The sequence below is a fragment of the Mus musculus genome, chromosome 17, assembly GCF_000001635.26.
Source record: "Mus musculus strain C57BL/6J chromosome 17, GRCm38.p6 C57BL/6J".
Taxonomy (NCBI): domain Eukaryota; kingdom Metazoa; phylum Chordata; class Mammalia; order Rodentia; family Muridae; genus Mus; species Mus musculus.
Window position 1 is genome coordinate 83,398,028 of NC_000083.6, and position 27,554 is coordinate 83,425,581.

The 27,554-nt window shown below is 40.0% G+C and overlaps 1 protein-coding gene across 15 annotated transcripts in view; it reads left to right on the forward strand.

The window, feature by feature from the left end:
- Eml4 (echinoderm microtubule associated protein like 4) overlaps nucleotides 1-27,554 on the forward strand; it is a 129,432-nt gene that overhangs the window by 47,098 nt on the left and 54,780 nt on the right. For 4 of the 15 annotated variants that reach the window (XM_006525158.3, XM_006525161.3, XM_006525162.3 and 1 more), the window contains exons 2-4: nucleotides 4,597-4,629; nucleotides 11,999-12,181; nucleotides 23,579-23,708. In XM_006525158.3, coding sequence (XP_006525221.1) covers nucleotides 4,597-4,629; nucleotides 11,999-12,181; nucleotides 23,579-23,708 — 346 coding nt within the window. Of the gene's footprint in view, nucleotides 1-4,557; nucleotides 4,630-7,063; nucleotides 7,213-11,998; nucleotides 12,182-23,578; nucleotides 23,709-27,230; nucleotides 27,405-27,554 lie in introns of those variants that run through there. The other 11 variants (NM_001114362.1, NM_001357886.1, NM_199466.3 and 8 more) reach the window with 6 other exon arrangements.

Genomic DNA, 27,554 nt, shown 5'->3' on the forward strand with positions numbered 1-27,554 from the left:
GATCCTGTTCTTCCCTGCACTCTTAAGTGTGCCCGAAAAGAATGGCATAAGTGTTGGCCTAAGTGCTCTGAGTACTTAAAACTGCTCACTTTATAACAAGTGTGTGCTACACGGTTTTCTTCTCCTAAGAAGCATACTCTTCTTAGATATTAATTAGATATTAATCCTTTCTCAAGAATAATATATTACATAAGTTAGTTATGTAATGTACTATTATCCTTGAGAAAAGAATAGAAAGCACTAGCTTTTCGTGGACAGCAATTTAAAATAGTGCCTCCTAAAAAATCAGATTGTATATTTCATCCTCAGTCAGGTCCAACCAAAGCCCTCATGGAAACAGAATTATCTGCACATATTTTAAATTTTGTATTGGATTAATGATAGAATAGTTACTATTTTTTTGAAACTAGGTACCATCCTTGGATTACAGTAGTAAAATGACCTTTTTTCATGTTTTTTTTTTAATTAAGATATTTATTTGTTTTATGTATGTATGCTCTATCTGCAATTATACCTATGTGCCAGAAGACGGGGCATCAGATCCCATTGTAATTGGTTGCAAGCCACCGCATGATTGCTGGGAATTGAACTCGGGGACCTCTGGAAGAGCAACCAATGCTCCTAACTGCTGAGTCATCTCTCCATCCCCCTTTTTCATTTTCTTAAACACAATTTTTTGTGTTATATGCTAGATGACTTTTAGTGACAATAGCTTACAAGGGAAAAGCAGTCTTTTTTAAAGTAGATAAGTGTGTCTCAGTGTTCTGTTGCTGTGAACCATGGCCAAAACAACTCTTCTGAAAGAAAGCTTGGAATGAGGGGCTTCCGTACTGTCTCAGAGGTTTAGTCAATTATGCTCATGGTGGGGAGTGTGATAGCATGCAGGCAGGTGCTGGAAAAGAAGCTGAGAGCACCTGGTCCTCCAGCAAGGCCACACCTCCTAAGTAGTGTCACCCCATGGTAACTAAGTATTCAAATATATGAGCCTGTGGGGACCATCCTTATTTAAACCACCCAAAGTATTATTTCACTTTCAAAATCAGAAAGGAGTCTTGCTTTTGTTATCATTGTATTGTTAAACAGAGGTAATGAATATTACTGATTACTACAAATTTAAAATACCTGAGTTTTAAAATATTATTTAGTTAAAAACTCTTCTTCTAGAAGATTTTTACTTCGGAAATAAGATATTCAGATTAGTAAGAAACATTAAACCCTGCCCGAGTGTGTCTATATGTGCATTTGTGTTTCCAGCATAGACCTTTTCCTTTGGTTTGTTGTTTTGTTTTTAAATTTGTTTATTTTATGTGTATGAGTACACTGTGGCTGTCTTAAGACACACCTGAAGATCTTATTACAGATGAGCCACCATGAGGTTTCTGGGAATTGAACTCAGGACCTCTGGAAGAGCAACCAGTGCTGTATGTGTGTGTGTGTGTGTGTGGTGTGTGTGTGTGTGTGTGTGTGTGTGTGTGTGTGTGTGTGTGTGTGTGCGCGCGCGCGCGCACGCTTTCCTTACAGTTATTTCCTGGAATTAATCTTAGCTATTGCAGAATGCAAATTGGCATTGACTCTTTGATATAGAGTTACATCATTTCTGACTCTCTGCAGACGTATTTAATGACAACCCAGTCCGGTTAATAGTCAAACAATAAAGGTAAGTTGCTGGGTGATGAAGAAGTGCCTCTGCCAGTAGGGAAAAAACAAACTTCTGTATCTCTTTCTCCTTTTTTCCCCCTGTTCCACTAACTGGCAAATTAGTTATAGATTTTGTTGTGTCTTTAAGAGGAGGTATTTGAAGGCCTTGGAGTACTTTGTAATGATTCCATACCTCTCGTTACTGGTAATATGCATTGAATATCATATTTATAAGTTTACAGAAGGATTTTCACTTAATTGAACAAAAAAGTCCATAACATAATTTTACTTTACTCTTTGGGGTCCCTCCAAGCCTCATGCCAGCAGAGGAAGGATTCTCTGTGCAAGAAGGAGACCCTGGTCAGCGCTCCTCAGTAGCTGGTGCTAGTTCAAACTTCCAGTCTTGACACTAGACAGTTAATCTTAGACATATTTAAGTACAGTACAGTACAGTTTGGGAGAAAAGTTTCCTGGTAACAATGATCTCAACCCCACGTTCACAAAAAAACTTAAAGTGTAAAACTCTTTTGTCAAGCACATTTGACTTGTAGAGTGAAGATGGGTTCTGTAAGGGCCTGGGATCTGGTGTGCTGTCTGACTGAGACAGCTTAGAGGAGAGCAGGCTATCACGTGACATTCCCTACTAAGGGTGGTGTATTGTCTAAGAAACAGCGCTTAAGATAAAGCTCTGGGGAGGGAGAGTCTGGGATAAACGTACTAATCTGGGATCCCTGAGCTATCTATTCCCAGCCTCCTGGGTGGAAGGCATGCCTATGTATCCTCCTGTTGAAGAGACCAGCCGTGTGCTCAACAGCCCTGGTTTCTCTAGTCCTTATCTGTGAGCAGGAGGACCTCAAAAGTACTCTTTACAAAACTTTTTTGTGTGTGTGGCAGGGTGGTGCTTGCACACTCCTTTAATCCCAGCACTTGGGTGACAGAGGCAGGTGGATCTTTGTGAGTTTGAGGCTAGCCTGATCTACAGAGTTCCTGGATAGTCAAGGCTACATAGAGAGAAACCATCTCCTAAAACCACAAACAAAAAATTACTTTGCTTACATTTTTTTTATAGGAAATTCATCTGAAAATTCTCTGAAATCCTATTTCCCAGAGACTTGTTCCTGCATTTCCGTGTGTTTACCAACTGAAACCACTCTGCACAGACAGACACTACAGCATTGATGCTGAGCTGCAGGGTTTCCTCTACAGTGTGTTCGTTCTGTAGTCAGCATATGTTTGTGATTATAAATATGCACTGGCCTTTTTATGATCTGTGTGGCATGCCACAATATAGTGACTTATTTGATTAACACCTGCTGACTGTCATTTGGGCTGTACAGTTGTTAAACTGTATGTGCTGTTTTAATGGTTTCTCCAAGTTCTTACTCTGGACATTTCTAGTGTTCTTGTGTAATCTGCCATTACTCTTCTGTCTGGCATTTTAGCCAGGAGTGATGGCACACACCTTTAATCTCAGCTCTTAAGGAGATAGAGACTGGTAGGTCTCTGAATTTGAAGTCAGCCTGGCAATTTATATTGTATGTCTTCTCATAGATGGACTTTTTTAAAAATAGACACATAATAGATCTAAGGGTCATATTATTAACAACTATGATTTTTTTAAAAATCCTCCCAATTTTCTTATTTGTATGCTATAAAATCTCAGGGCTCTTTGGGAATACAACTTCATTTCTTTCTTTTTGGAATTTAATTTGCAAAAGTAATTACATTATCACACATAAAAAAATAAATATAATCTGTTCATCTCACCCTATCTTTTATAGAAGAGAAAATCACTCCCACCCTGCACAGATATGCGTAAAATAGTATTTGGTACGGTTGCAATTTTCCTCACCAAGATCTATGTACTCAAACCTCAGCCCGTTTTTTTCATTGGTCATTTGTAATAGTTCCTTTTCTGTGTTCAGGCTTTTGCCAGTTTTTCTGTAAGATCTTTAAAAACTGATTTATAGGAATTGTTTATCTGGGATGCTGTTCCTTCAGGGGTGTTGTGTGCTACATCTGCCTGTTTCCTATTTGCAGATTGCCCTGTTGGTTTGCATTCTGAATCCTAGTGTAGTTAAGCGCCAGTCTGTCCTGGTGGGAACACTTGTCCTTTCTGTACCTTGTTCATGTGCGTCTTCCTGCTTAGAGCATATGAACATACTTTATATAACTGACATTTTATAACTTTGCCTTTGTGTTTTAGTCTGCTTTATGTATATATTTTTGCATATGATTGCAGGCTTTCAGTACACCCAATTTAAATGAATTTGTAAATTTTAACTTAACAGTTTGGGAAGTCTAGCCACTATGTAGATCCACCTCTGCCCCCCAGACTCTTCATCCATGGAGACACGGGGGCACAAATACTAAGCCTGATGTTAGGTTTACTTTTTTCCTTTGTGTTGAGGTTAAGTGATGTCCTCTGATAAGTTTACTCTCTTTTCTTTATAGTTGTTATTCTCTTTCTTCAACTCCTGTGATACTAAAGAATTATTTTCATTTCTAAAATTTCCATTTAAAAATGTCTGCTTTTTGTTGAGACTCCCATTGTTCACTTTTTAAAAAACAAAACAAAACAAAACAAAACAAAAAACGTTTTTTTCCCCTTTGTGGAACAGAGCAGTTAGTTTCCGAGTCCCTGCTCTAGAGACTCTCACACATTCCCAAAGAGATGGTTACAAGTAATCAGAGCAAGCAGAGAGATGGGAGAGGAAGAAGAGTTCAACAGCTCAGTTTATATGCTAACTTACACATGTATACATGCATATATGTGTGGGCCAACATGGACACTGGGCATTGATCATCCTTTCCCTTTGGAAAGCCTAGCTTGGAGGATTTCGTGTGCAGGCTTACAAACGTCCTCTGTTGTCATGGCACTCTTGGGCTCTGAAGACCCCTTCTCTGCTTTCTTGTTAGGAAGCTGAGTCCTTTCCTTTTGTTGCCTCCCACACCCAGGTGAAGCACTGGTGGAAGGAAAAGAACACGCAGGCAAGCCCTTCCTACCCCAGCGCTGCTGCCTGCCTGCCTGCCTGCCTGCCTGCCTGCCTGCCTGCCTGCCTGCCTGCTGCCTCCTGCCTGCCTGCCTGCCTGCCTGCCTCCTGCCTGCCTGCCTGCTGCCTCCTGCCTGCCTGCCTGCCTCCTGCCTGCCTGCCTCCTGCCTGCCTGCCTGCCTGCCTGCCTGCCTGCCTGCCTGCCTGCCTGCCTGCCTCCTGCCTGCCTGCCTGCCTGCCTCCTGCCTGCCTGCCTGCCTGCCTCCTGCCTGCCTGCCTGCCTGCCTGCTGCCTCCTGCCTGCCTGCCTGCCTCCTGCCTGCCTGCCTGCTGCCTCCTGCCTGCCTGCCTGCCTCCTGCCTGCCTGCCTCCTGCCTGCCTGTCTGCCTGCTGCCTCCTGCCTGCCTGCCTGCCTCCTGCCTGCTGCCTCCTGCCTGCCTGCCTGCCTGCCTGCCTGCCTGCCTGCCTGCCTGCCTCCTGCCTGCTGCCTGCCTGCCTGCCTGCCTGCCTGCCTCCTGCCTGCCTGCCTGCCTGCCTGCCTCCTGCCTGCCTGCCTGCCTGCCTGCCTGCCTGCCTCCTGCCGCTGTGCAGTACAGCTCCAGAGCTGCCTGGGTGGACTGACGAGCTCCAGCCTGCAGCACCCATTCTTCTCAGGCTTTGGCCAGAGAGAAAGCAGTTTGTTTTACATACAGTTCCAGGATTTGGGTTCCCTGCAGTAATAGGTGTGCAGTAGAGAGGTTGTGGGAACTTGTTGCTTTATGGGTAATTCTTCAGAGTTTGATTTCCCTTTCCAGCTCATCTACTACACATGAGAAAGTTGAAGTAATTGTTTCATCATAAAAATAAAGATGCAGGGCCGGAGAGATGGCTCAGAGGTCAAGAGCATCTAATGCTCTTTCAAAGGTCCTGAGTTCAATTCCTAGCACCTACAGGGCAGCTCACAACTGTCTGATGTGGCCCTTTGGTTTGCAGATGCACATGCAGACAAAACACCCACTTACATAAAATATATAAACAAACAAACAAACAAAAATATCTTTAGCCGAGCAGTAGTGGTTTGTGCCTTTTGTCCCAGCACTCTAGAGGCAGAGACAGGGGAGCTCTGTGAGTTCAAGGCCAGCCTGTTCTCCAAAGCTAGTTCCAGATCAGCCACGGGTATAGAGAAACCCTGTCTAGAAAGATAAAAAACATAAACAATTAAAATAAAAAATAAAGAAACAACAGGGAGCTGTTGAGATGGCTCAGTGGTTGAGAGCACTGGCTGCTTTTCTGGAGGACCTGGGTTCAGTTCCCAGCACCTACATGGTAGCGCACATCATTTGTTTGTCCTCTTCTGTCCTTCAAGAGCACCAGGCACACGTGTGGTAGGTACACAGACATGCATGCAGACAAAACACCCATATACATAAAGTAAAAATTTAAAAACTTTAAAAGGAGATGAGACAGCTCCATTTGGTCAGGGTATCTGATTCTCATGTCATTATACAGTGACAAGATGTGTGGTACTCACAGTTAATTCTATGGCCTGATGTACTGCACTCTGACATGCCCCTCCCCAGGACTGCATGAGATGCACAGCAGTGGATAGGTTACTTCTTGCAGCTTCAGTGCATTTAGTGTAAAGTGGGAATGCTGCAATCTTTTTTATTGGGTTTCTGATTGACTTAAGTTTCTCAATGCCTACCACTGAGTAGCCACCAGTAAATGTTGGCTTCTTCCTCTGTCCTTTCCTAGTTTGAAAAGTTTGTCCTCCTTTACATTGTGTGTGTGTGTACTTGTGAACACATTTGCAGTTTGCATATACACGTCAGTGAGTCCGTAAGCATATTCACAGTTTTTAAAAGATGCTCTCATTCCAGAGACTATTTTCTTTTTATTTAGACAATACAAAGACTTGTTTATATAGATTATTAGATTGGAAGTTATTGATACAGGTAAGCATGGTTACCTCTAGCTGTAACAGAGTAGCAGAGACAGTAAAAGGGAACATCAAGGCTGGGCGTGGAGGTGCACACCTTAATCCGAAGGACTGGGACAGAGGCAGAGACAGCAGAATTTCTCTGAGTTTGAGGCCAGTCTGTTCTATATAATGAAACTGCACCACTCCCAAAGGAAATACTAGAATTGAATTAGGTAGGGGTATGTATTATGTTCGTATATTCATATAGATACCTTCAGAGGCACCTTTTTATCACAGCTTTCAGCGTAGTAGTTAGATTTTTAAATTAGTAAATGTAGTTCTTCTTATGTTCACTATAATCCTGGTCCCTTTTCCTTTCAGTTACTATTCTAAATGGAGGGTCTCATCATAAATTATATTTGTGACCCCATCAATGGGAAAACAAGAAATTACAGTGTTCCCTTTTCAAAAGATTTATATAAAGTATTAAAATTCTAAAGGTACTAAACTGTATAGCCATGTTCACTTTAATACAATGCTGGGTTGCCAGATTGAGGATATCTAGAATACAGTGTATTTCTGCAAAGGTGACATGTTTCTTCAAGTTCAGGAAACAAGCCTGTGATGGATTGTAATAGAAGCAAAATGAACAGAGTATCCAGTGATCCAGTGGCTATACCAGGTATGCACTGGTTATGTAGACGGGTTACTCACCTGCACTGGGAAGCACATTGCTGACAGGTAAAGCATTTGCAGATCTCCCCATCTACCCTCCTTTTATCTTTTTTCTACTAGTTTAAGAATTCCTGAGAATTTAATTTTCATTATACTTTATAACCCTCAAGCCTAGAAACTATTTTGAAAGAACACACAAAACAAAGAACTACCATAGTATAAGGAAAGGAAACTAAGGGAGTACAAAAGAACTCAAAATATATGTTTGTCAAACAGATATATTCCAAGGAAGTTTTCAAACTACAGAGAGAGTAAGTGCTGGACATGAAGTCAGTCATTAGAGGAAGGGGCTGCTCGTATTCCTGTATAACCATGAACAAGCACTGAACTTCTCAGTCTTGGTTACTTATCTACAAAAGTGCTTGGGATTGCTGGCTCTAAGATAGTCTCTTTTCCAACAGTAGTAGTAGTCTATGATTGCAAGTTTAGCTTTATTGTATTTTATTGTAAATGTCTCTTTATAATTTTGAGTCACTGTGCCAAAAGGGAGCTTATCTTAAGTTGAACATCAGGCAGTACTTACACAAAGTCATACTGAAGAGCAAAATGTTTCTATCTCTGCTTTTGCTAATCCTGTGTGTGTGCGTGCGTGCGTGCGCTTGCTTTCTTGCTCACACACACAAGCACACACTAGGAATGGGGAATGTACTAGGTGTTTTTGTGGAGGTCAAAGGACAACTTGCTGTAGGAATCTGTTCTCTTCTTTTACCTCAGGAGGAAAGAACGCTGCAGCTTCATTTCAGTCCTCATTTGTGCCTGTTAGCTAGAGTGGCCCTTTGATTATTCATCCAGACTAGAGACCTGGAGTGAGACACAGGGCTCATTAGTAGCTAGCTGATAAAGACCAACAGGTTTTTGTTTGTTTGGTTGGTTGGTTGGTTGGTTGGTTGTTTTGAGACAGGGTTTCTCTGTATAGCCGTGGCTGTCCTGGAACTCACTTTGTAGACCACGATGGCTGGCCTCAAACTCAGAAATCCACCTGCCTCTGCCTCCCGAGTGCTGGGATTAAAGGAGTGTGCCACCATGCCCGGCTAAGACCAACAGTTTTAAACTCTTCTAACTTGGTAAAAGGATCTATTTATTTGCTGTTCATGTGATTACTATTAGAATGGCGTGTGAAGGGGCTGGCGAGATAGCTCAGTGGTTAAGAGCACTGACTGTTCTTCCAAACGTCCTGAGTTCAAATCCCAGCAACCACGTGGTGGCTCACAACCATCCGTAATGAGATCTGACACCTCTTCTGGTGTGTCTGAAGTCAGCTACAATGTACTTATGTATAATAATAAATAAATGTTTGGGCAGGAGCGACCAGGAACTGAGCGAGTGGAGTTGACCGGAGCAAGAAGAGGTCCTAAAAATTCAATTCCCAACAACCACATGAAGGCTCACAACCATCTGTACAGCTACAAGTGTACTCACATACATAAAATAATGAATAAATAAATATTTAGAATGATATGTGAAATAAAGGTCATTTAATTTGAGAGTTTGGCATATGTTTTAAGTCTCAGATATCAAGAGTAGCTTGGACAAGCTATTTGATATTTTGAAGTTTTTCTTCCAATATAAAATGTAGGCAGCATGGGAAAGCAATGAAGTAGTAAATATGAAAAATATAGTACCAGCTCGGGATATTGTTAATTGCTAACTTTGTGCTTATTGTGCCTTTGAAAACCTGCCCTGATGCTTGTTATAGGACTTACTAGGTTTGGTTAGCGCTTGACAGGCAGAATTGCATTTGACTATCCAACACTCACAAAGTAAAAACCTTAGCTATTAAAAAGAAAAAAAAAGAAAAAAGGAATGGATAGCAGAAGCGACTTCCAATATAAAAGTACCAATATCTACTTCGCATGAAACCCCAGACAGTGTTGCTGTGTTGGAATGACAGTCTGAGAACTTCTCACTGGGCTCCACTGCCTTCCCAGAGACATCAGACAGATGTGTGCGGATGACTTAAATTATAGTTTATCCCTCATAATTTGAGAGCAGTTTAGAAGGTGATAGCTGTATAGTTTACTCGACTAATTAGAATACTTGACATACAAGCAGTGGCTTGCAAAAACTGGATTTATTAGGCTACATAATTAGTTTGCAGAAATGTAAGACTTGTTCCTAGTATTGGTGGTCCAGGCCTTGAGATTCAAAACTGGGACTCAGAGTAATGAGGAGTCACTTTATCACTGATGATTCTAAGAAAAGCCTGAGAATGTGGATGAACCAAGAGAAAACGTTCTGTGTCCCGCTCCGTCTCTGGACAATCTGGAAGGTGCTTATCTGGCCTGGTAAAGTGTTCAGTATAAACTGAACCCTATGAAAATGCTGTTAGTTGTTTTTATTCAGACTAAAACAGCCATCGTATACAGTTCAGCCTGTTAATACAGAAGAGTGAGGTGCCAGAACCCACAGGACCTGCAGTCAGAGTCCCAGGAAAGAAGAGCTGCTACTCTTGGTTTCCCTGTAAGGAGGAAAACAGGGACTTGAGGCAGGAGAGATGGTGATTGGACTCACACAGTTGCAGATGGCCCGTGCAGGCCAGAAGTTAGCTGGGTGACACAGGAAAAGGCTGAATAAAGATGCTGGGGATGCAGACGGCTCTGTAGCCTAAGGATGGGGACCTGAGTGTGGGTCCCAAGCAGCCACATGAAAGCCAGGCACAGCGCTGCACTTGGATAAGCGCAGTTGCTGGAGGGGGAAGCTGAGGGACGCCAAGCCAGCCAGTCTCTAGTTTCAGGTGAGAAACAAAACATAAAATTAAGGTGCAGAGTGATAGTGAAAGATATTTGATGTCAAACTCTGGCCTGTACATATGCAGGCATACATGAGCCTACCTGCACCCACACAGATGTTCACACCACATACACAGAAGAAAAAAAACATGCATGTCTTTGTGTGTGTGTATGCATGTGTGTAAATTAGACACATATATAAATAAAATTTTATGGTGCCAACGGTCCTATAAAAATACTTCTGTGACTTACCCTAAGGAAACTCAGTTGGTTTTACACACACACACACACACACACACACACAGAGGATCGACCGTGGCTGGAGCAGGGTAAGAGGATAATGGGAGTACAGATGTCAAAAAACATTCTGTACCTGCATGAAAAGCTCATAATGAAACCTGTTATGTATAATTAATATGTTAATAAAGATGTTTAAAAATCCATAAAGATTATAAGATGAGAGAATGATTTTTTTCACCAGTTCTTTGTTAAACCAACTCAGATTTTGACGTACCTGCTTTTTCATGTAGCAGATGTGCCAAGGCCTCGATTTCATTGTCTGTACCTTATATGCTTTGTGTACTTTCCTCCTTTAAAGATAAGGAATTGAGGTTCAAAGAACTACAGTAACTTGTCTAAGATAATGTAGCTAATTAATATAGAACCAGAACTTGAACTCTAAGTTAAAGACAAAAACACAGCTTTTTTCAATGCTGTTGCTTCAAAGTTGTCACTGTAATCCCACTAACAGTAGAGGTAGAGCATCTGCCCCTTGGGAGTTCAGATGGTAGATATGGTTTCTGTGAATATTGCCTGCTCTATGGATTTGGCTTGAAAATGCTGAGGGGGTTGTATCACTGTGTTAACTCAGACTTGGAATTAGCTGCTGAAGGAAGTGCATTCGCATTGTTTCAGCTTGAGGAGAATAGCACTCAGCCCTAGTGTGTATGACTTCCTAAGTTTAAATTGTACTCTTGATCCAAATAGTAGGCCAGATGTGTCGGTGGAGTCAGTGTTTCTCCCAGCATTTTTCTTACATTGAATTAGCCAGTAGCATTTGATCTTTGTATATAGCTATACATTTTATTCTAATTGACCCAGCAAATGGTGGACTCTAAACTTAAATAGATTTGAAAGCATTTAATAATGTTGTTATAGTTAAAGCTTACTTAAAATTTTCTTTGTTGTTGTATACCTAATATGTTAGACAGGAGCTTTATAGAAATGCCATCTTTTGTTTTTCTTTATTGGTGTTGGTTTTTTTTTTTTTTTTTACTACTGTTGTTGGTAGTGCTTTGTTTATTTTTACATTTATCTATTTGTGGCAGACGTGTACATGTGCAATAGTGTTTGTATGGAGGTCAGAGGAAATTTGTGGTAGTTGGTTTTTCCCTCCTACTGAGTGTGTGTCCCAGTGCTAGGTCTCAGGTCACCAGCATCTTTACCTGCTGTGCCATCCTGTTGTCCACCACTTTGGTTTGCTTGGTCTTTTACAGTACAGCCCAGACTTGCTTGGAACTTGAGCCAATCCTACCAAAGAGATGGCAGGTGTGTGCCACCACACCCAGCCATTACTCTTTTAAAAAGAGATTAGACTGTTGGGAAAAGGAAGATCAGCAAAAAGTCCTTTGTTAAGTTCATGACAGTTCTGTTTTTTTATTGGTGGTGTGTGTCTGATGGGTTGCCATCTTGTTTTCCTAGAGATACAAGATCATGATTCATTAAAAGGGAGACTTTGAATAGCATGCTCTTGAAAACTACTCATGTCTACAAAGTGATGTGTGTAGGGAACACTTCATAAGAAAACTAAAGTGCTGTCACCATACAGGGGGTCAATTGTGGGAAACATCTTTCTAGAAGTTGGCTCTTATAAACAAGGCATAATGTTTGTTTATTTGCTTGCTTGCTTGTTTTATAAAAATGATTTGGTGTAATTTTCTCACCAGAAGGAAATTCTTTCTTGAACAGTCTGGTTTTAAAATAGTCAATATTTTCTCTTTTTAGATGATAGTATTTCTGCTGCAAGTACCTCTGACGTTCAAGACCGCCTCTCAGCTCTTGAGTCACGAGTTCAACAACAAGAAGATGAAATCACTGTGCTAAAGGCAGCATTGGCTGATGTTTTGAGGCGTCTTGCAATCTCTGAAGATCATGTAGCCTCAGTGAAAAAGTCCATGCCAAGTAAAGGTAATTAGTGCATTGTAAAGAAGAGTCTTGTGTTTTGAAAAGTTGGGCATACAGACATATCTGCTTATTTGAGTTCCTTGTGACTATAGTAGTTTCGTTTAGCCCCTGTGTGACAGCACTGACATCCCTTACAGGCTTAGGCTCCTCCACCATAGGCGCCTGTACTGGCTGGCTTTGTGTGTCAACTTGACAGAATTATCACAGAGAAAGGAGCTTCAGTTGAGGAAATGCCTCCATGAGATCCAGCTGTGGGGCATTTTCTCTATTAGTGATCAAGGGGGAGAGGCCCCTTGTGGGTGGGACCATCTCTGGGCTGGTAGTCTTGGGTTCTATAAGAAAGCAAGCTGAGCAAGCCAGTAAGTAACATCCCTCTATGGCCTCTGCATCAGCTCCTGCTTCATGCCCTGCATGAGTTCCAGTCCTGACATCCTTTAGTGATGAACAGCAATGTGGAAAGTGTAAGCTGAATAAACCCTTTCTTCCCCAATTTGTTTCTTGGGCATGATGCTTGTGCAGGAATAGAAACTCTGACTAAGACAACTTCTAACTATATAATAAAGTTGTTTATTCAAGACAGGGTTTCTTTGTGTAACAGTTCTAGCTGTCCTGGCATTCTCTACACCGGGCTGGCCTTGAACTCACAGAGACCTCTCTCCTTCCCATAGTTTTTGTTTTTGTTTTTGTTTGTTTGGTTTTTCCCTTAAATTTTTTTATTATTTAAGTGCATTTTATACATCAGACATATTAATAATATTGTGTTTTTTGAGAATCAAATAATACGTAAATTGTTCAACTTTTACATTCATATTCTTTCATACCATAAAAATATCATTAATGAATATTTAATACTTTCCATAACTGAGTTATCTCTAATGTTGAATACTAAATTGTTTCAAAACATACAAAATATTCTTTGGGGATTAAGCATAGTAAAGGAGCATAAAATATTAAAAATGAATCATTAAGAAATATATTCAAAAGCCCTTATATGATACCACCTGGCATAGTGAGAGAGTATTTAAAACACATTATGTATCTATGTCCATACATTGTCTAACAATCAGTTTACTTAAAAAAGATTATCAGTGTCTATAGGAGAGACATTATTTTATCAGTAAGTATATTTTAAAAACTTCAAAGTAGCAAAAATTCTTTGCATTAAGAAAATGCTAATTTCAAGCACAGTGAGAAAAAATATCAATAATATTTCCATGATGTTTGTAGAACATGATTTTAATATTTTCAACTGTTAATATTCAACAAGCCAGAGTAGTTATTTTAAGATATATTTCATTGTTATGTGTCATTTTTCCTTTCTGATTTTATTAATTTGAATACTGCTCTGTGTCCTCTGGTTAGTCTGGCTAAGGGTTTATCTATCTTGTTGATTTTTCTCAAACAATCAGCTCCTGCTTCTGTTGAGTCTTTGTAGTTCTTTTCGTTTCTACTTGGTGGATTTCAGCCCTGAGTTTAATTATTTCCTGCTATCTACTCCTCTTGGATGTTATTTGCTTCTTTTTGTTCTAGAGCTTTCAGATGTGCTGTCAAGCTGCTAGTGTATGCTCTCTCCAGTTTCTTTTTGGAGGCACTCAGAGCTATGAGTTTTCCTCTTACCGCTGCTTTCACTGTGTTCCGTAAGTTTTGTTATGCTGTGTCTTCATTTTCATTAAATTCTAAAAAGCTTTTCATTTTTTTCTTTATTTTTTTTCTTGACCAAGTTATCATTGAATAGAGTGTTGTTCAACTTCCATGTATATGTATGCTTTTTGTTGTTTTTGTTGGTATTTAAGACCAGCCTTAGTCTGTGGTGATCTAATACTGTGCATGGGAATATATTTCAATTGTCTTGTATCTGTTGAGGCCTGTTTTGTAACCAATTATATGGTCAGTCTTGGAGAAGGTACCGTGAGGTGCTGAGAAGAAGGTATATTCTTTTGCTTTAGGATGAAATGTTCTGTAAATATCTATTAGATCCATTTGGTTCATAACTTCTGTTAGTTTCACTGTGTCTCTGTTTAGTTTCTGTTACTAAGAGTAGGGTGTTGAAGTCTCCTACTATTATTGTGTGGCATGTGATGTGTGCTTTGAGCTTTAATAACGTTTCTTTTATGAATGTGGGTGCCCTTGCATTTGGAGCACAGATGTTCAGAATTGAGAGTTTGTCTTGGTAGATATTTCCTTTGACCAGTATGAAGTGTCTTTCCTCATCTTTTTTGATAACTTTTGGTTGAAACTTGATTTTATTTGATATTAGAATGGCTACTCCAGCTTGTTTCTTGGGACCATTTGCTTGGAAAATTGTTTTCCAACCTTTTTTATTTTGAGGTAGTATCTGTCTTTGTCACTGAGGTGCATTTTCTGTATGCAGCAAAATGCTGGGTCTTGTTTACATATCCACTCTATTAGTCTATGTCTTTTGGGGGGAATTGAGTCCATTGATGTTAAGAGTTATTAAGGAAAAGTGATTACTTCCTGTTATTTTTGTGTTAGAGGTGGAATCATGTTTGCATGGCCATCTTTTTTTGGGGATTGTTGAAAAATTACTTTCTTGCTTTTTCTCTCCTTGTGTTGGAGTTTTCCACTTATTATCCTTTGTAGGGTTGGATTTATGGAAAGATATTGTGTAAATTTGGTGTTGTCGTGGAATACTTCGGATCCTACTCATCAATTACTCCCAGTGCTGGGGCAGATGTTGTGTCCTCCTCTCTTATGGGCATTCGCAACCGGCCAGGAAAGACGCAACAAACCGGAATCTTCTGCGGCGAAAGCTTTATTGCTTACATCTTCAGGAGCAAGAGAGCAAGAGCAAGAGAGAGAATGGCGAAACCCCGTCCCTTTTAAGGAGAATTATCCTCCTCCTAGGACGTGTCACTCCCTGATTGGCTGCAGCCCATCGGCCCAGTTGTCATCACGAGAAAGGCAGAACATGTGGCGGGGAAACTGCCCCTGCACGTGTGCAGATTATTTACTACTTAGAACACAGCTGTCAGCGCCATCTTATAATGGCAAATGTGAGGGCAGCTCCCCACACTCCTCACCTCTGATCCTGTGATCCTGGGCGTGTTAGAGCGCTTGAAAGTGGATCTTTCTCTGGGACTGGCTGCGAAGTGCGTTCCCAAGGTCTGCTCAGGGCACCGGCCCATACCGGAAGCCCCATAGTATTTTTTAAGTTTCTTATATCAGAGAATTCTTTCCTTTTGATGGCATATGGTCATAATATATGCACAGTTACAACTGAATCCTTGCCAAAAGAAAATTACCTGTACTTGAGAGCCTAGAGAAAAGTCCAGAGAACACTTGGGCATTTTTAACTGCTAGGAGGACAAATTATGCTATAGCTGGTACCTGGGAACCCATGATGAGCTCTTGGGAAAGGGCTGACTAAGATAATATAATTTGAGAGTACATCTCAGAGGCTTTATAAAGACAAGCTATTAGTACAGAATGTTAGAAGTAAAAGTTAAATTCATCTAAAGGTAAGACTTGGTTTTTTCAAACTAAGGAAAGGAAACTTGATAAATAAAAGATATAAAGTGTTATGAAGGCATAGTTTGTATACCATGTAACGTGGGAGATGGCAAGGGTTGTCATAGGTTGATAATAGGTAAATTGTGTTAGTCAGTTTGTAAGGTATGAATTTCTTAAATGGGAGCACTAAACTAAACTTCTTTCAGAAGATTAAGGAATTCCTCCTCATCCAGACAGCACCTCTGAAATTTCAGGGTCTGTTGGCTCAGACCAGGCAGCAGGGACTGCTCCTATACATGAATCCCATGCCTTCTTTGTTGTTTCTACTTTTGAAAAACAGTAGCTAGAAATTGACGGGACTAATGGTATATCTTGCTTTGAGACAAGAGGAAAGGAGAACTATTCCAAAGTCATTGCAAATAGAGAAGACAGAATCTGGTGGGGAGGGGTATTGCTGCCCTCGTAAAGAATGAAGTCATTGACTGAGAAAGCTTGTCAACGGCATGACAAGGAGAAAAGAAAGTAGAAGAGGTTTTGAGCATCAGAGTTAAGAAGAAGTAAATCTCCTTCCTTAGACTGTTTTTACCTTTGCATTGTTTAAAATCTTACCCATCACAGCATTGCAACTGGTAAAAGCTACTACTGTCATGAACATTTTTAAGTTGCTAAAAGTATTTCACCATGATAATTTTAAAAGTTATCAATACAAGAAATCACCTGTGGCATACTAGTGCTGGATTTTATAGCAACTGTCACTATAATTTGAGGGGGAAGTGCTCTTATGTAAGTGCCTTCCCTAGAAGTTTTGAAAAATCAATGCAGCCATTTTCCCTTCTTCCCTCTGGCCTGCCTTATCCATCTGTGGTACGATCTGGGACACTGTATTAAGGGTGCCCCTTAGGTAGTTATGGTATAGTTAGTCTCAAGACCTGTCAAAAATGCAGTTAAACCACCAGGTTTGAACACTCTGGAATGCTACATGATTTAGTCCATACTCAGAAACCTTTAATTTTATATTGTTTGTAAAAAACAAACAAACAAAAAAACCCTAACGTGAGACTGTCTTAGTTGAACAGTTCAATTTTGCTTAAGTCTGTCTGAGAAAACTTGAGTCCATAACTGTATTCTATTCCCAACCTTTAAATAAAACTGACTCTTAGTAAATAGGCCTATTTAGTCCATAACTTTGACTCTTCCTGACCACAGCTGCCTACCCACCAGACATTTATTCCAAGCCTTTTACTGTAAAAGTTATTTTATATAAACATCATTACATAGAATAGCACGCTAGAGTTTGCCGTGTAAAATATTAAGAATTTAAAGTGTATGGTTGGATCATAAGCTTCAGAGCTGCTGTATTAAAGCAACTGTTAAGCTGAGTGAGTGGGCCTAGCATCCCAGCAGCTCAGTGTAGCTTTTCTGTTGGTCTGTGTGGATGATAATAAATCTCAAGACGATAGTGTTGTTTGATGAATGCTGTGCGTAGGGCCATCTACTCACTATTTCTTTTTTTTTAATTAATTTTTTTATTAGGTATTTTCCTCATTTACATTTCCAATGCTATCTAAAAAAGTCCCCAATACACTCCCCCCCCCCCCACTCCCACTTTTTGGCCCTGGCATTCCCCTGTACTGGGACATATAAAGTTTGCAAGTCCAATGGGCCTCTCTTTCCAGTGATGGCCGACTAGGCCATCTTTTGACACATATGCAGCTAGAGTCAAGAGCTGCGGGGTACTGGTTAGTTCATAATGTTGTTCCACCTATAGGGTTGCAGATCCCTTTAGCTCCTTGGGTACTTTCTCTAGCTCCTCCATTGGGGGCCCTGTGATCCATCCAATAGCTGACTGTGAGCCTCCACTTCTGTGTTTGCTAGGCCCCGGCATTGTCTCATAAGAGACAGCTATGTCTGGGTCCTTTCAGCAAAATCTTGCTAGTGTATGTGATGGTGTCAGCATTTGGAAGCTGATTATGGGATGGATCCCTGGATATGGCAGTCTTTAGATGGTCCATCCTTTCGTCACAGCTCCAAACTTTGTCTCTGTAACTCTTTCCATGGGTGTTTTGTTCCCAATTCTAAGAAGGGGCACAGTGTCCGGTCTTCGTTCTTCTTGAGTTTCATGCGTTTAACAAATTGTATCTTATATCTTGGGTATCCTAAGTTTTTGGGCTAATATCCACTTATCAGTGAGTACATATTGTGTGAGTTCCTTTGTGATTGTGTTACCCCACTCAGGATGATGCCCTCCAGGTCCATCCATTTGCCTAGGAATTTCATAAATTCATTCCTTTTAATAGCTGAGTAGTACTCCATTGTGTAAATGTACCACATTTTCTGTATCCATTCCACTGTTGAGGGGCATCTGGGTTCTTTCCAGCTTCTGGCTATTATAAATAAGGCTGCTGTGAACATAGTGGAGCATATGTCCTTCTGACCAGTTGGAACATCTTCTGGATATATGCCCAGGAGAAGTATTGCTGGATCCTCTGGTAGTATGTCCAATTTTCTGAGGAACCGCCAAACTGATTTCCAGAGTGGTTGTACAAGCTTGCAATCCCAACAACAATGAAGGAGTGTTCCTCTTTCTCCACATCCTCGCCAGCATCTGCTTTCACCTGAATTTTTGATCTTAGCCATTCTGACTGGTGTGAGATGGAATCTCGGGGTTGTTTTGAGTTGCATTTCCCTGATGATTAAGGATGTTGAACATTTTTTCTGGTGCTTCTCTGCCATTCGGTATTCCTCAGGTGAGAATTCTTTGTTCAGTTCTGAGCCCCATTTTTTAATGGGGTTATTTGATTTTTCTGGGGTCCACTCTTGAGTTCTTTATATATATTGGATATTAGTCCCCTATCTGATTTAGGATAGGTAAAGATCCTTTCCCAATCTGTTGGTGGTCTTTTTGTCTTATTGACAGTGTCTTTTGCCTTGGAGAAACTTTGCAACTTTATGAGGTCCCATTTATCAATTCTCGATCTTACAGCACAAGCCATTGCTGTTCTATTCAGGAATTTTCTCCCTGTACCCATGTCTTTGAGGCTTTTCCCTACTTTCTCCTCTATAAGTTTCAGTGTCTCTGGTTTTATGTGGAGTTCCTTAATCCACTTAGATTTTACCTTAGTACAAGGAGATAGGAATGGATCAATTCGCATTCTTCTACATGATAACCGCCAGTTGTGCCAGCACCATTTGCTGAAAATGCTGTCTTTTTTCCACTGGATGGTTTTTGCTCCCTTGTCAAAGATCAAGTGACCATAGGTGTGTGGGTTCATCTCAAGGTCTTCAATTCTGTTCCATTGGTCTACTTGTCTGTCGTTATACCAGTACCATGCAGTTTTTATCACAATTGCTCTGTAGTACAGCTTTAGGTCAGGCATGGTGATTCTACCAGAGGTTCTTTTATCCTTGAGAAGAGTTTTTGCTATCCTAGGTTTTTTGTTGTTCCAGATGAATTTGCAGATTGCCCTTTCTAATTCCTTGAAGAATTGAGTTGGAATTTTGATGGGGATTGCATTGAGTTTGTAGATTGCTTTTGGCAAGATAGCCATTTTTACAATGTTGATCCTGCCAATCCATGAACATGGGAGATCTTTCCATCTTCTGAGATCTTTAATTTCTTTCTTCAGAGACTTGAAGTTCTTGTCATACAGATCTTTCACTTCCTTAGTTAGAGTCACACCAAGGTATTTTATATTGTTTGTGACTATTGAGAAGGGTGTTGTTTCCCTAATTTCTTTCTCAGCCTGTTTATCCTTTGTGTACAGAAAGGCCATAGACTTACTTGAGTTAATTTTATATCCAGCTACTTCACTGAAGCTGTTTATCAGGCTTAGGAGTTCTCTGGTGGAATTTTTAGGGTCACTTATATATACTATCATATCATCTGCAAAGAGTGATATTTTGACTTCTTATTTTCCAATTTGTATCCCCTTGATCTCCTTTTGTTGTCGAATTGCTCTGGCTAGGACTTCAAGTACAATGTTGAATAGGTAGGGAGAGAGTGCACAGCCTTGTCTAGTCCCTGATTTTAGTGGGATTGCTTCAAGCTTCTCACCATTTACTTTGATGTTGGCTACTGGTTTGCTGTAGATTGCTTTTATCATGGTTAGGTATGGGCCTTGAATTCCTGATCTTTCCAAGACTTTTATCATGAATGGGTGTTGGATTTTGTCAAATGCTTTCTCAGCATCTAACGAGATGATCATGTGGTTTTTGTCTTTGAGTTTGTTTATATACTGGATTATATTGATGGATTTCCGTATATTGAACCATCCTTGCATCCCTGGGATGAAACCTATTTGGTCAGGATGGATGATTGTTTTGATGTGTTCTTGGATTCGGTTAGCGAGAACTTTATTGAGGATTTTTGCATCGATAAGGGAAATTGGTCTGAAGTTCTCTATCTTTGTTGGGTCTTTTTGTGGTTTAGGTATCAGAGTAATTGTGGCTTCATAGAATGAGTTGGGTAGAGTACCTTCTGTTTCTATTTTGTAGAATAGTTTGTGAAGAACTGGAATTAGATCTTCTTTGAAGGTCTGATAGAACTCTGCACTAAACCCATCTGGTCCTGGGCTTTTTTTGGTTGGGAGACTATTAATGACTGCTTCTATTTATTTAGGGGATATGGGACTGTGTAGATCATTAACCTGATCTTGATTTAACTTTGGTACCTGGTATCTGTCTAGAAACTTGTCCATTTCATCCAGGTTCTCCAGTTTTGTTGAGTATAGCCTTTTGTAGAAGGATCTGATGGTGTTTTGAATTTCTTCGTGATCTGTTGTTATGTCTCCCTTTTCATTTCTGATTTTGTTAATTAGAATACTTTCCCTGTGCCCTCTAGTGAGTCTGGCTAAGGGTTTATCTATCTTGTTGATTTTCTCAAAGAACCAGCTCCTCGATTGGTTGATTCTTTGAATAGTTCTTCTTGTTTCCTCTTGGGTGAATTTGCTTCCTTTTGTTCTAGAGCTTTTAGGTGTGTTTTCAAGCTGCTAATGTGTGCTCTCTCTAGTTTCTTTTTGGAGGCACTCAGAGCTATGAGTTTTCCTCTTAGAAATGCTTTCATTGTGTCCCATAAGTTTGGGTATGTTGTGGCTTCATTTTCATTAAACTCCAAAAAGTCCTTAATTTCTTTCTTTATTCCTTCCTTGACCAAGTTATCATTGAGAAGAGTGTTGTTTAGTTTCCACGTGTGTGTTGGCTTTCTATTATTTATTTTGTTATTGAAGATCAGCCTTAGTCCGTGGTGATCTGATAGGATGCATGGGACAATTTCAATATTTTTGTATATGTTGAGACTTGTTTTGTGACCAATTATGTGGTCAATTTTGGAGAAGGTACCGTGAGATGCTGAGAAAAAGGTATATCCTTTTGTTTTAGGATAAAATGTTCTGTAGATATCTGTCAGATCCATTTGTTTCATAACCTCCGTTAGTTTCACTGTGTCCCTGTTTAATTTCTGTTTCCATGATCTGTCCATTGGTGAAAGTGGTTTGTTGAAGTCTCCCACTATTATTGTGTGAGGTGCAATGTGTGCTTTGAGCTTTACTAAAGTATCTTTAATGAATGTGGCTGCCCTTGTATTTAGAGCATAGATATTCAGAATTGATAGTTCCTCTTGGAGGATTTTACCTTTGATGAGTATGAAGTGCCCTTCCTTGTCTTTTTTGATGACTTTGGGTTGGAAGTTGAATTTATTAGATATTAGGATGGCTGCTCCAGCTTGTTTCTTCCTACCATTTGCTTGGAAAATTGTTTTCCAGCCTTTCATTCTGAGGTAGTGTCTATCTTTTTTCCTGAGATGAGTTTCCTGTAAGCAGCAAAATGTTGGTTCCTGTTTGTGTAGCCAGTCTGTTAGTCTATGTCTTTTTATTGGGGAGTTGAGTCCATTGATATTAAGAGATATTAAGGAAAAATAATTGTTGCTTCCTTTTATTTTTATTGTTAGAGTTGGCATTCTGTTCTTGTGGCTGTCTTCTTTTAGGTTTGTTGAGGGATTACCTTCTTGCTTTTTGTAGGACGTGGTTTCCGTCCTTGTATTGGTTTTTTTCTGTTATTATCCTTTGAAGGGCTGGATTTGTGGAAAGATAATGTGTGAATTTGGTTTTGTCGTGGAATACTTTGGTTTCTCCATCTATGGTAATTGAAAGTTTGGCTGTGTATAGTAGCCTGGGCTGGAATTTGTGTTCTCTTAGTTTCTGTATAACATCTGTCCATGCCCTTCTGGCTTTCATAGTCTCTGGTGAAAAATCTGGTGTAATTCTGAGAGGCTTGCCTTTATATGTTACTTGACCTTTTTCCCTTACTGCTTTTAGTATTCTATCTTTATTTAGTGCATTTGTTTTTCTGATTATTATACGTTGGAAGGAATTTCTTTTCTGGTCCAGTCTATTTGGAGTTCTGTAGGCTTCTTGTATGTTCATGGGTATCTCTTTCTTTAGGTTTGGGAAGTTTTCTTCTATAATTTTGTTGAAGATATTTGCCGATCCTTTGAGTTGAAAATCTTCATTCTCATCTACTCCTATTATCTGTAGGTTTGGTCTTCTCATTGTGTCCTGGATTTCCTGGATGTTTTGAGTTAGGATCTTTTTGGATTTTGTATTTTCTTTGATTGTTGTGCTGATGTTCTCTATGGAGTCTTCTGCACCTGAGATTCTCTCTTCCATCTCTTGTATTCTGTTGCTGATGCTCGCATCTGTGGTTCCAGATTTCTTTCCTAGGGTTTCTATCTCCAACGTTGCCTCAATTTGGGTTTTCTTTATTGTGTCTACTTCCCTTTTTAGGTCTTGGATGGTTTTATTCAGTTCCATCATCTGTTTGGTCTGGTTCTCCTGCAATTCTTTAAGGGATTTTTGTGCTTCCTTTTTAATGTCTTCTACCTGTTTAGCAGTGTTCTCCTGTATTTCTTTAAGTGTGTTATTAAAGTCCTTCTTGATGTCCTCTACCATCATCATGAGATATGCTTTTAGATCCCGGTCTAGCTTTTCCGATGTGTTGGGGTGCCCTGGACTGGGCGAAGTGGGACTGCTGGGTTCTGATAATGATGAGTCGTCTTGGTTTCTGTTAGTAAGATTCTTACATTTACCTTTCGCCATCTGGTAATCTCTGGAGTTAATTGTTATAGTTGTCTCTTTTTAGAGATTGTTCTTCTAGTGATTCTGTTAGCCTCTATTAGCAGACCTGGGAAACAGGGATTAGATCTTCTTGGAAGGTCTGATAGAACTCTGCACTAAACCCATCTGGTCCTGGGTTTTTTTTTGGTTGGGAGACTATTAATGACTGTTTCTATTTATTTAGGGGATATGGGACTGTTTAGATCATTAGCCTGATCTTGATTTAACTTTGGTACCTGGTATCTGTCTAGAAACTTCTCCATTTCATCCAGATTCTCTCCTCTGAGTTTCAGTGGTCAGAGCACTCTCTGCAGGCAAGCTCTCTTCTTACAGGGAAGGTGCACAGATATCTGGTGTTTGGACCTCCTCCTGGCCGAAGATGAAGGCCCAAAACAGGACCTTTCCCAGAAGCTGTGTTGCTTTGGTGGGTCACAAAAGCTGTCAGCTTCTGTGGTGCACACTCTCACCTGTGCAGACTAAGTTCCTAAGTTCGGTGGAGTCCCGGAACCAAGATGGCTCCTGCAGATCCTGAGGCCAAGGGCTCCCGGGCTGGGCAGACACCTGTCCTGTGGCCCGGAGGGTGGCCAGATCACCTGAAGTCTGGTGGTGTGAGTAGCTGGCGGGTGTCAGCTAACTCTGTGCCCTAGCTACCCCGGTGCTGGTCGGACCGAAAGGGGCTTATGCCCCTACTCAGGCCGGGTTTTCTGCTTCCCTAACTAAATCTACTCACTATTTCTAAACACTACAAACTGAATTGTAAAACTCTGCTCCTTAAGGAATATTTTGAAATTTGATAACTTTTCTTTTTTAACTATTTTAGGCCAACCAAGCCTTCGAGAAGCTATTTCTATGTCCTGTATAACCAATGGAAGTGGTATAAGCAGAAAACAGAATCATACCAGCTCTGTATCAATAGCAAGAAAAGAAACTCTTTCTTCAGCTGCTAAAAGGTACCTGATAGTAATGGGGTGGGGACACTGGCCCTGAACAACTGTGCATGATGATCTAGGTACTCATGAGAAGACTTCCAAGTAGAGCTCTGTGGGAGTCAAGCACGCATGCCTTGAATTCCTTTTTTTGTTGTTGTTTTTTTGGTTTTTTGTTTTTGCGAGACAGGGTTTCTCTGTGCAGTCCTGGCTGTCCTGGAACTCACTCTGTAGACCAGGCTGGCCTCAAACTCAGAAATCCACCTGCCTCTGCCTCCCAAGTGCTGAGATTACAGGCATGTGCCACCACTGCCTGTCATCTTGAATTCTTTAATTGTAAGTGAGACACCCAGTCTGGGGACACTGTGCTTACTTATATTAGTTTAAAAATTAATTTTTATTTAGGAAGCTTTACTGAAGAGAGTGAGCCATCTCATTTCCTGGAATTTTGTTGTTAATATTTGCTGATTACAAATGTTCCAGTGTATTACAGACTTGGATTCAATGTGCTCATCAATTAATTCAATATAATTTACTGTTCTGATGATAGTGCTTAAATGACATTTGCCCACCTTTATTTGTTTGTTTGTCTGTTTGTTCGATTGTTTGTTTTTAGTTGTTGGTACATGGACTTTGGAAAGATTATAGGAAATCAGCTTCACAAACGGGGTGTTTTGTTGTTTGATAATGCATGAGAGGAAAACAGTTTAAAAAGTAGATGATGTATGCTGATGGACCATCCTGTGGAATTACAGAAGTGTAATCCACCAGGTGGCCGCACAGATGGTGAGGAGACAACAAGGTCTTCAGGGCTTTATGAATTCTCTCCAGAACCTCATGGCATTATAGATGCTAGATTGTTCTTTCTTCTCAAAGAATGCTAATCTCTCTCTGGTTTATTTTTTCAGGAGAAAGCATTGTAATAAAACATTTATAGTAGAAATTTATAATACTATTTTTGCCAGGGTTGTTTATCTGTATCTCATTCTTCTGTGTTTCCTTTGCGGGAGCACATCCTGCAGTACCCACTAGAGAAGGATTTGGAAAGCCTGGAACTGGAGTTACAGGTGACCGTGAGCTGCCGTGTGGGTGCTGGGAACCAAACTCAGGTTATGTGCAAGAGGATTGAGGGCTCTTAGCTACTGAGCTATCCAGCTCTTTGTATGTAATTTTAATAAACAACCTTTCTTTTTTTTCCCCCATTAAGTTTAACTTTAGCTGCTTTTCTTAAATAGTTGCTGTGCTGTTTTATTGTAGTGCTCAGCACAATAGTGAAGAATGAGCTAGGATTACCTGGTTTTGTTCCTTCATTGTGCAGGGCCACTAGGTTTTGCTTTTAAGGAGCCCAAAAGGAAAATATCTTTTAAGTGTAAGGGATAATTTGAAGACTTATGTCACAAAAGAAGTAACATCTAATTCAGGCCTTCCTTTCCTTCTACCTTTTTGTGTGGTATGTGGATGTGTATGTACACGTATACACATACCTGTCTGCATATATGGAGGTCATAGATTGATATTGGATGTTTACCATGCCTTACCTTCGTTTTTTAGACACGGCTTGCTTCTTATTGCACCTGTAGTTTGCAATTTTGCCTAGATTAGATGACCACCAAACCCTGGGGTCCACCTCCAGTGTTGGTTCCAGTGACTGAAAGCTACCATGCTTGGCTTTTCCACGAGCTGGGATCCAGACTCGGACCCTCACACTGAGCACAACAAGCACTGCCCCCACTCACCGTCCCCAGGCCCAGGTTTTCATTTTAAGGTTTAATCTGATATTTTGCTGGTGAAAATGTGTTTATTAGCACACACTTTTTAAAAAACAGAACATAAAAATCAGCAGTCAATGGCCAGTGCAAAGATAGCAGAAATGATCAGACTCAGAAATGTTACAGTCAAAATGATATCACTATATTTTTAACTTTTACAGTGTAATAGTGGAGTTACATAGTCTGTGACAGTCTGTGTGTGTGTGTGTGTGTGTGTGTGTGTGTGTATTTGTATGTTTATTTTATATATATACTTGTGACATTCTTGAACATACCTTCTTACAGAATTTAAATGCCCTTTGCATAAGTTACTGTAGAGCGTTTGCAGTTTTCTGCCCTTTAATATTGGAACACGAGTCTTGAGTCTGTCCTCTACATAACTGCTCAGTAGCTCATGATGCAGCTGAGACTGTATGGCATGCATGTTTTGTTTTGGTTTGGTCTTTGGCTTTTTGAGACAGGGTTTTGTTTTGTTTTGTTTTGTATAATAGCATTGGCTATCCTGGAACTTGCATTGTAGACCAGGTTGGCCTCTAACTAACAGAGATCTGCCTACCTATGCTTCCCAAGTGCTAGGATTAAAGGCATGTGCCACCACACTTGGCAACTGTACAATTGAATTGAAATCAATTAAAGATTCAAGTGTAGGGTAATAAAAATTACACATAGGTAATTTTATCTTGAAATGTATTACTATTTAGTCATTTGTCAGAACAAGCCTTCTCCTTTTCAAAGGATGCATCTCTGGTCAAATTTGTTGACTCTCTTACAGAAAATATGCCTATAGGCTCATAATTCTTAGTTTAAAGGCAGAGTAAGGAGTGTAAAACTCAGGCAAAACAATATATTAATTAGAATGACTATAAAAATTGGTTCACCTTCATTTAATAACCCTTTTTTTTAATGTAGCTTTTAACATAGTTTTCATGTACGTGTCTATGTGGTTAGTATGTCCATTTGTGTTGAGGGTCATTGAATTCCACTGGAGCTAGAGTGGTGGTTGAGCCACCTGATGTGGATGTTCAGAACTGACTCTGGTCCTGTGGAAGAACAGCAGGCACTCGCTAACAGCTGAGCCACCGCCCCAGCCCTCACAGCCTTTTCGTAACTTTTTAAATAGTCATTCTAAAGCATTAAACTTGCTTTTTTCAAGAATTAGTGTTTTTTTATGTATGTATGATTTTTTTTATACTTACATAATTAAAATAATGTAGCATTAACAGATATGAAATAAACCATCCGTTTTTAGTACAATTAAAGCTTTTGATGGGGACTTGGGGTATAACTCATCAGTAGAGTGCTTAGTTAACACTTATGAGACCCTGAACTGCTTGATGCTCAGTACCATAGCCCATCCGTTTCCTTCTCCAGACAGAGACAACCCTCAATTGACAGGGCAGAGGGACCCCAGACCAGTCTGGGTTAAACACGAGCACTTAGTGTGTCACCAGCCAGTTTGTTTCTACAAGAAATGCAAAATTCCACTAATGCTCTGATTTGGAGATGTTGAAGTCAGTTAAGAGAGCTTGTATATTTCCTGCCAAAATTAGAAAGTTCACTAGAGGTCACTTCTGTCCAAAAAGACAGTCTTTATAGGATGTACTATTTATTACCTTAGATTTTTAAAAATTAATTCTTTATTAATGATTTTTTTCTTATTGAATAAAAATAATAAATTAGTTATATGATTTAGGGTCTTGAATTATACGCACTTTATTATTTTGCTTTTTAAGTTTGTTTAAAAATATGTTGTTCCATGTTATACTTTATTTTACAGTGGTACAGAAAAAAAGAAAGAAAAGCCACAAGGACAGAGAGAAAAAAAAGAGGATTCTCATTCTAATGATCAGAGCCCACAAATTCGAGCGTCACCTTCTCCCCAGCCCTCTTCACAGCCTCTCCAAATAAACAGACAAACTCCAGAGAGCAAGAGTTCTGCTCCCATCAAAAGGTTTTAACTGTCCCCAAGTACAGGGCTAGGGAATGGTTGTAAAGATACCTAGATTCTGTGATTTGGCAAGAATTGGCTATCCATGGATTCCAAGAGAAAACTTCTTCATTTCTATAATCTGTGTTTTAGAACATCTGGGAATAAAGGTTT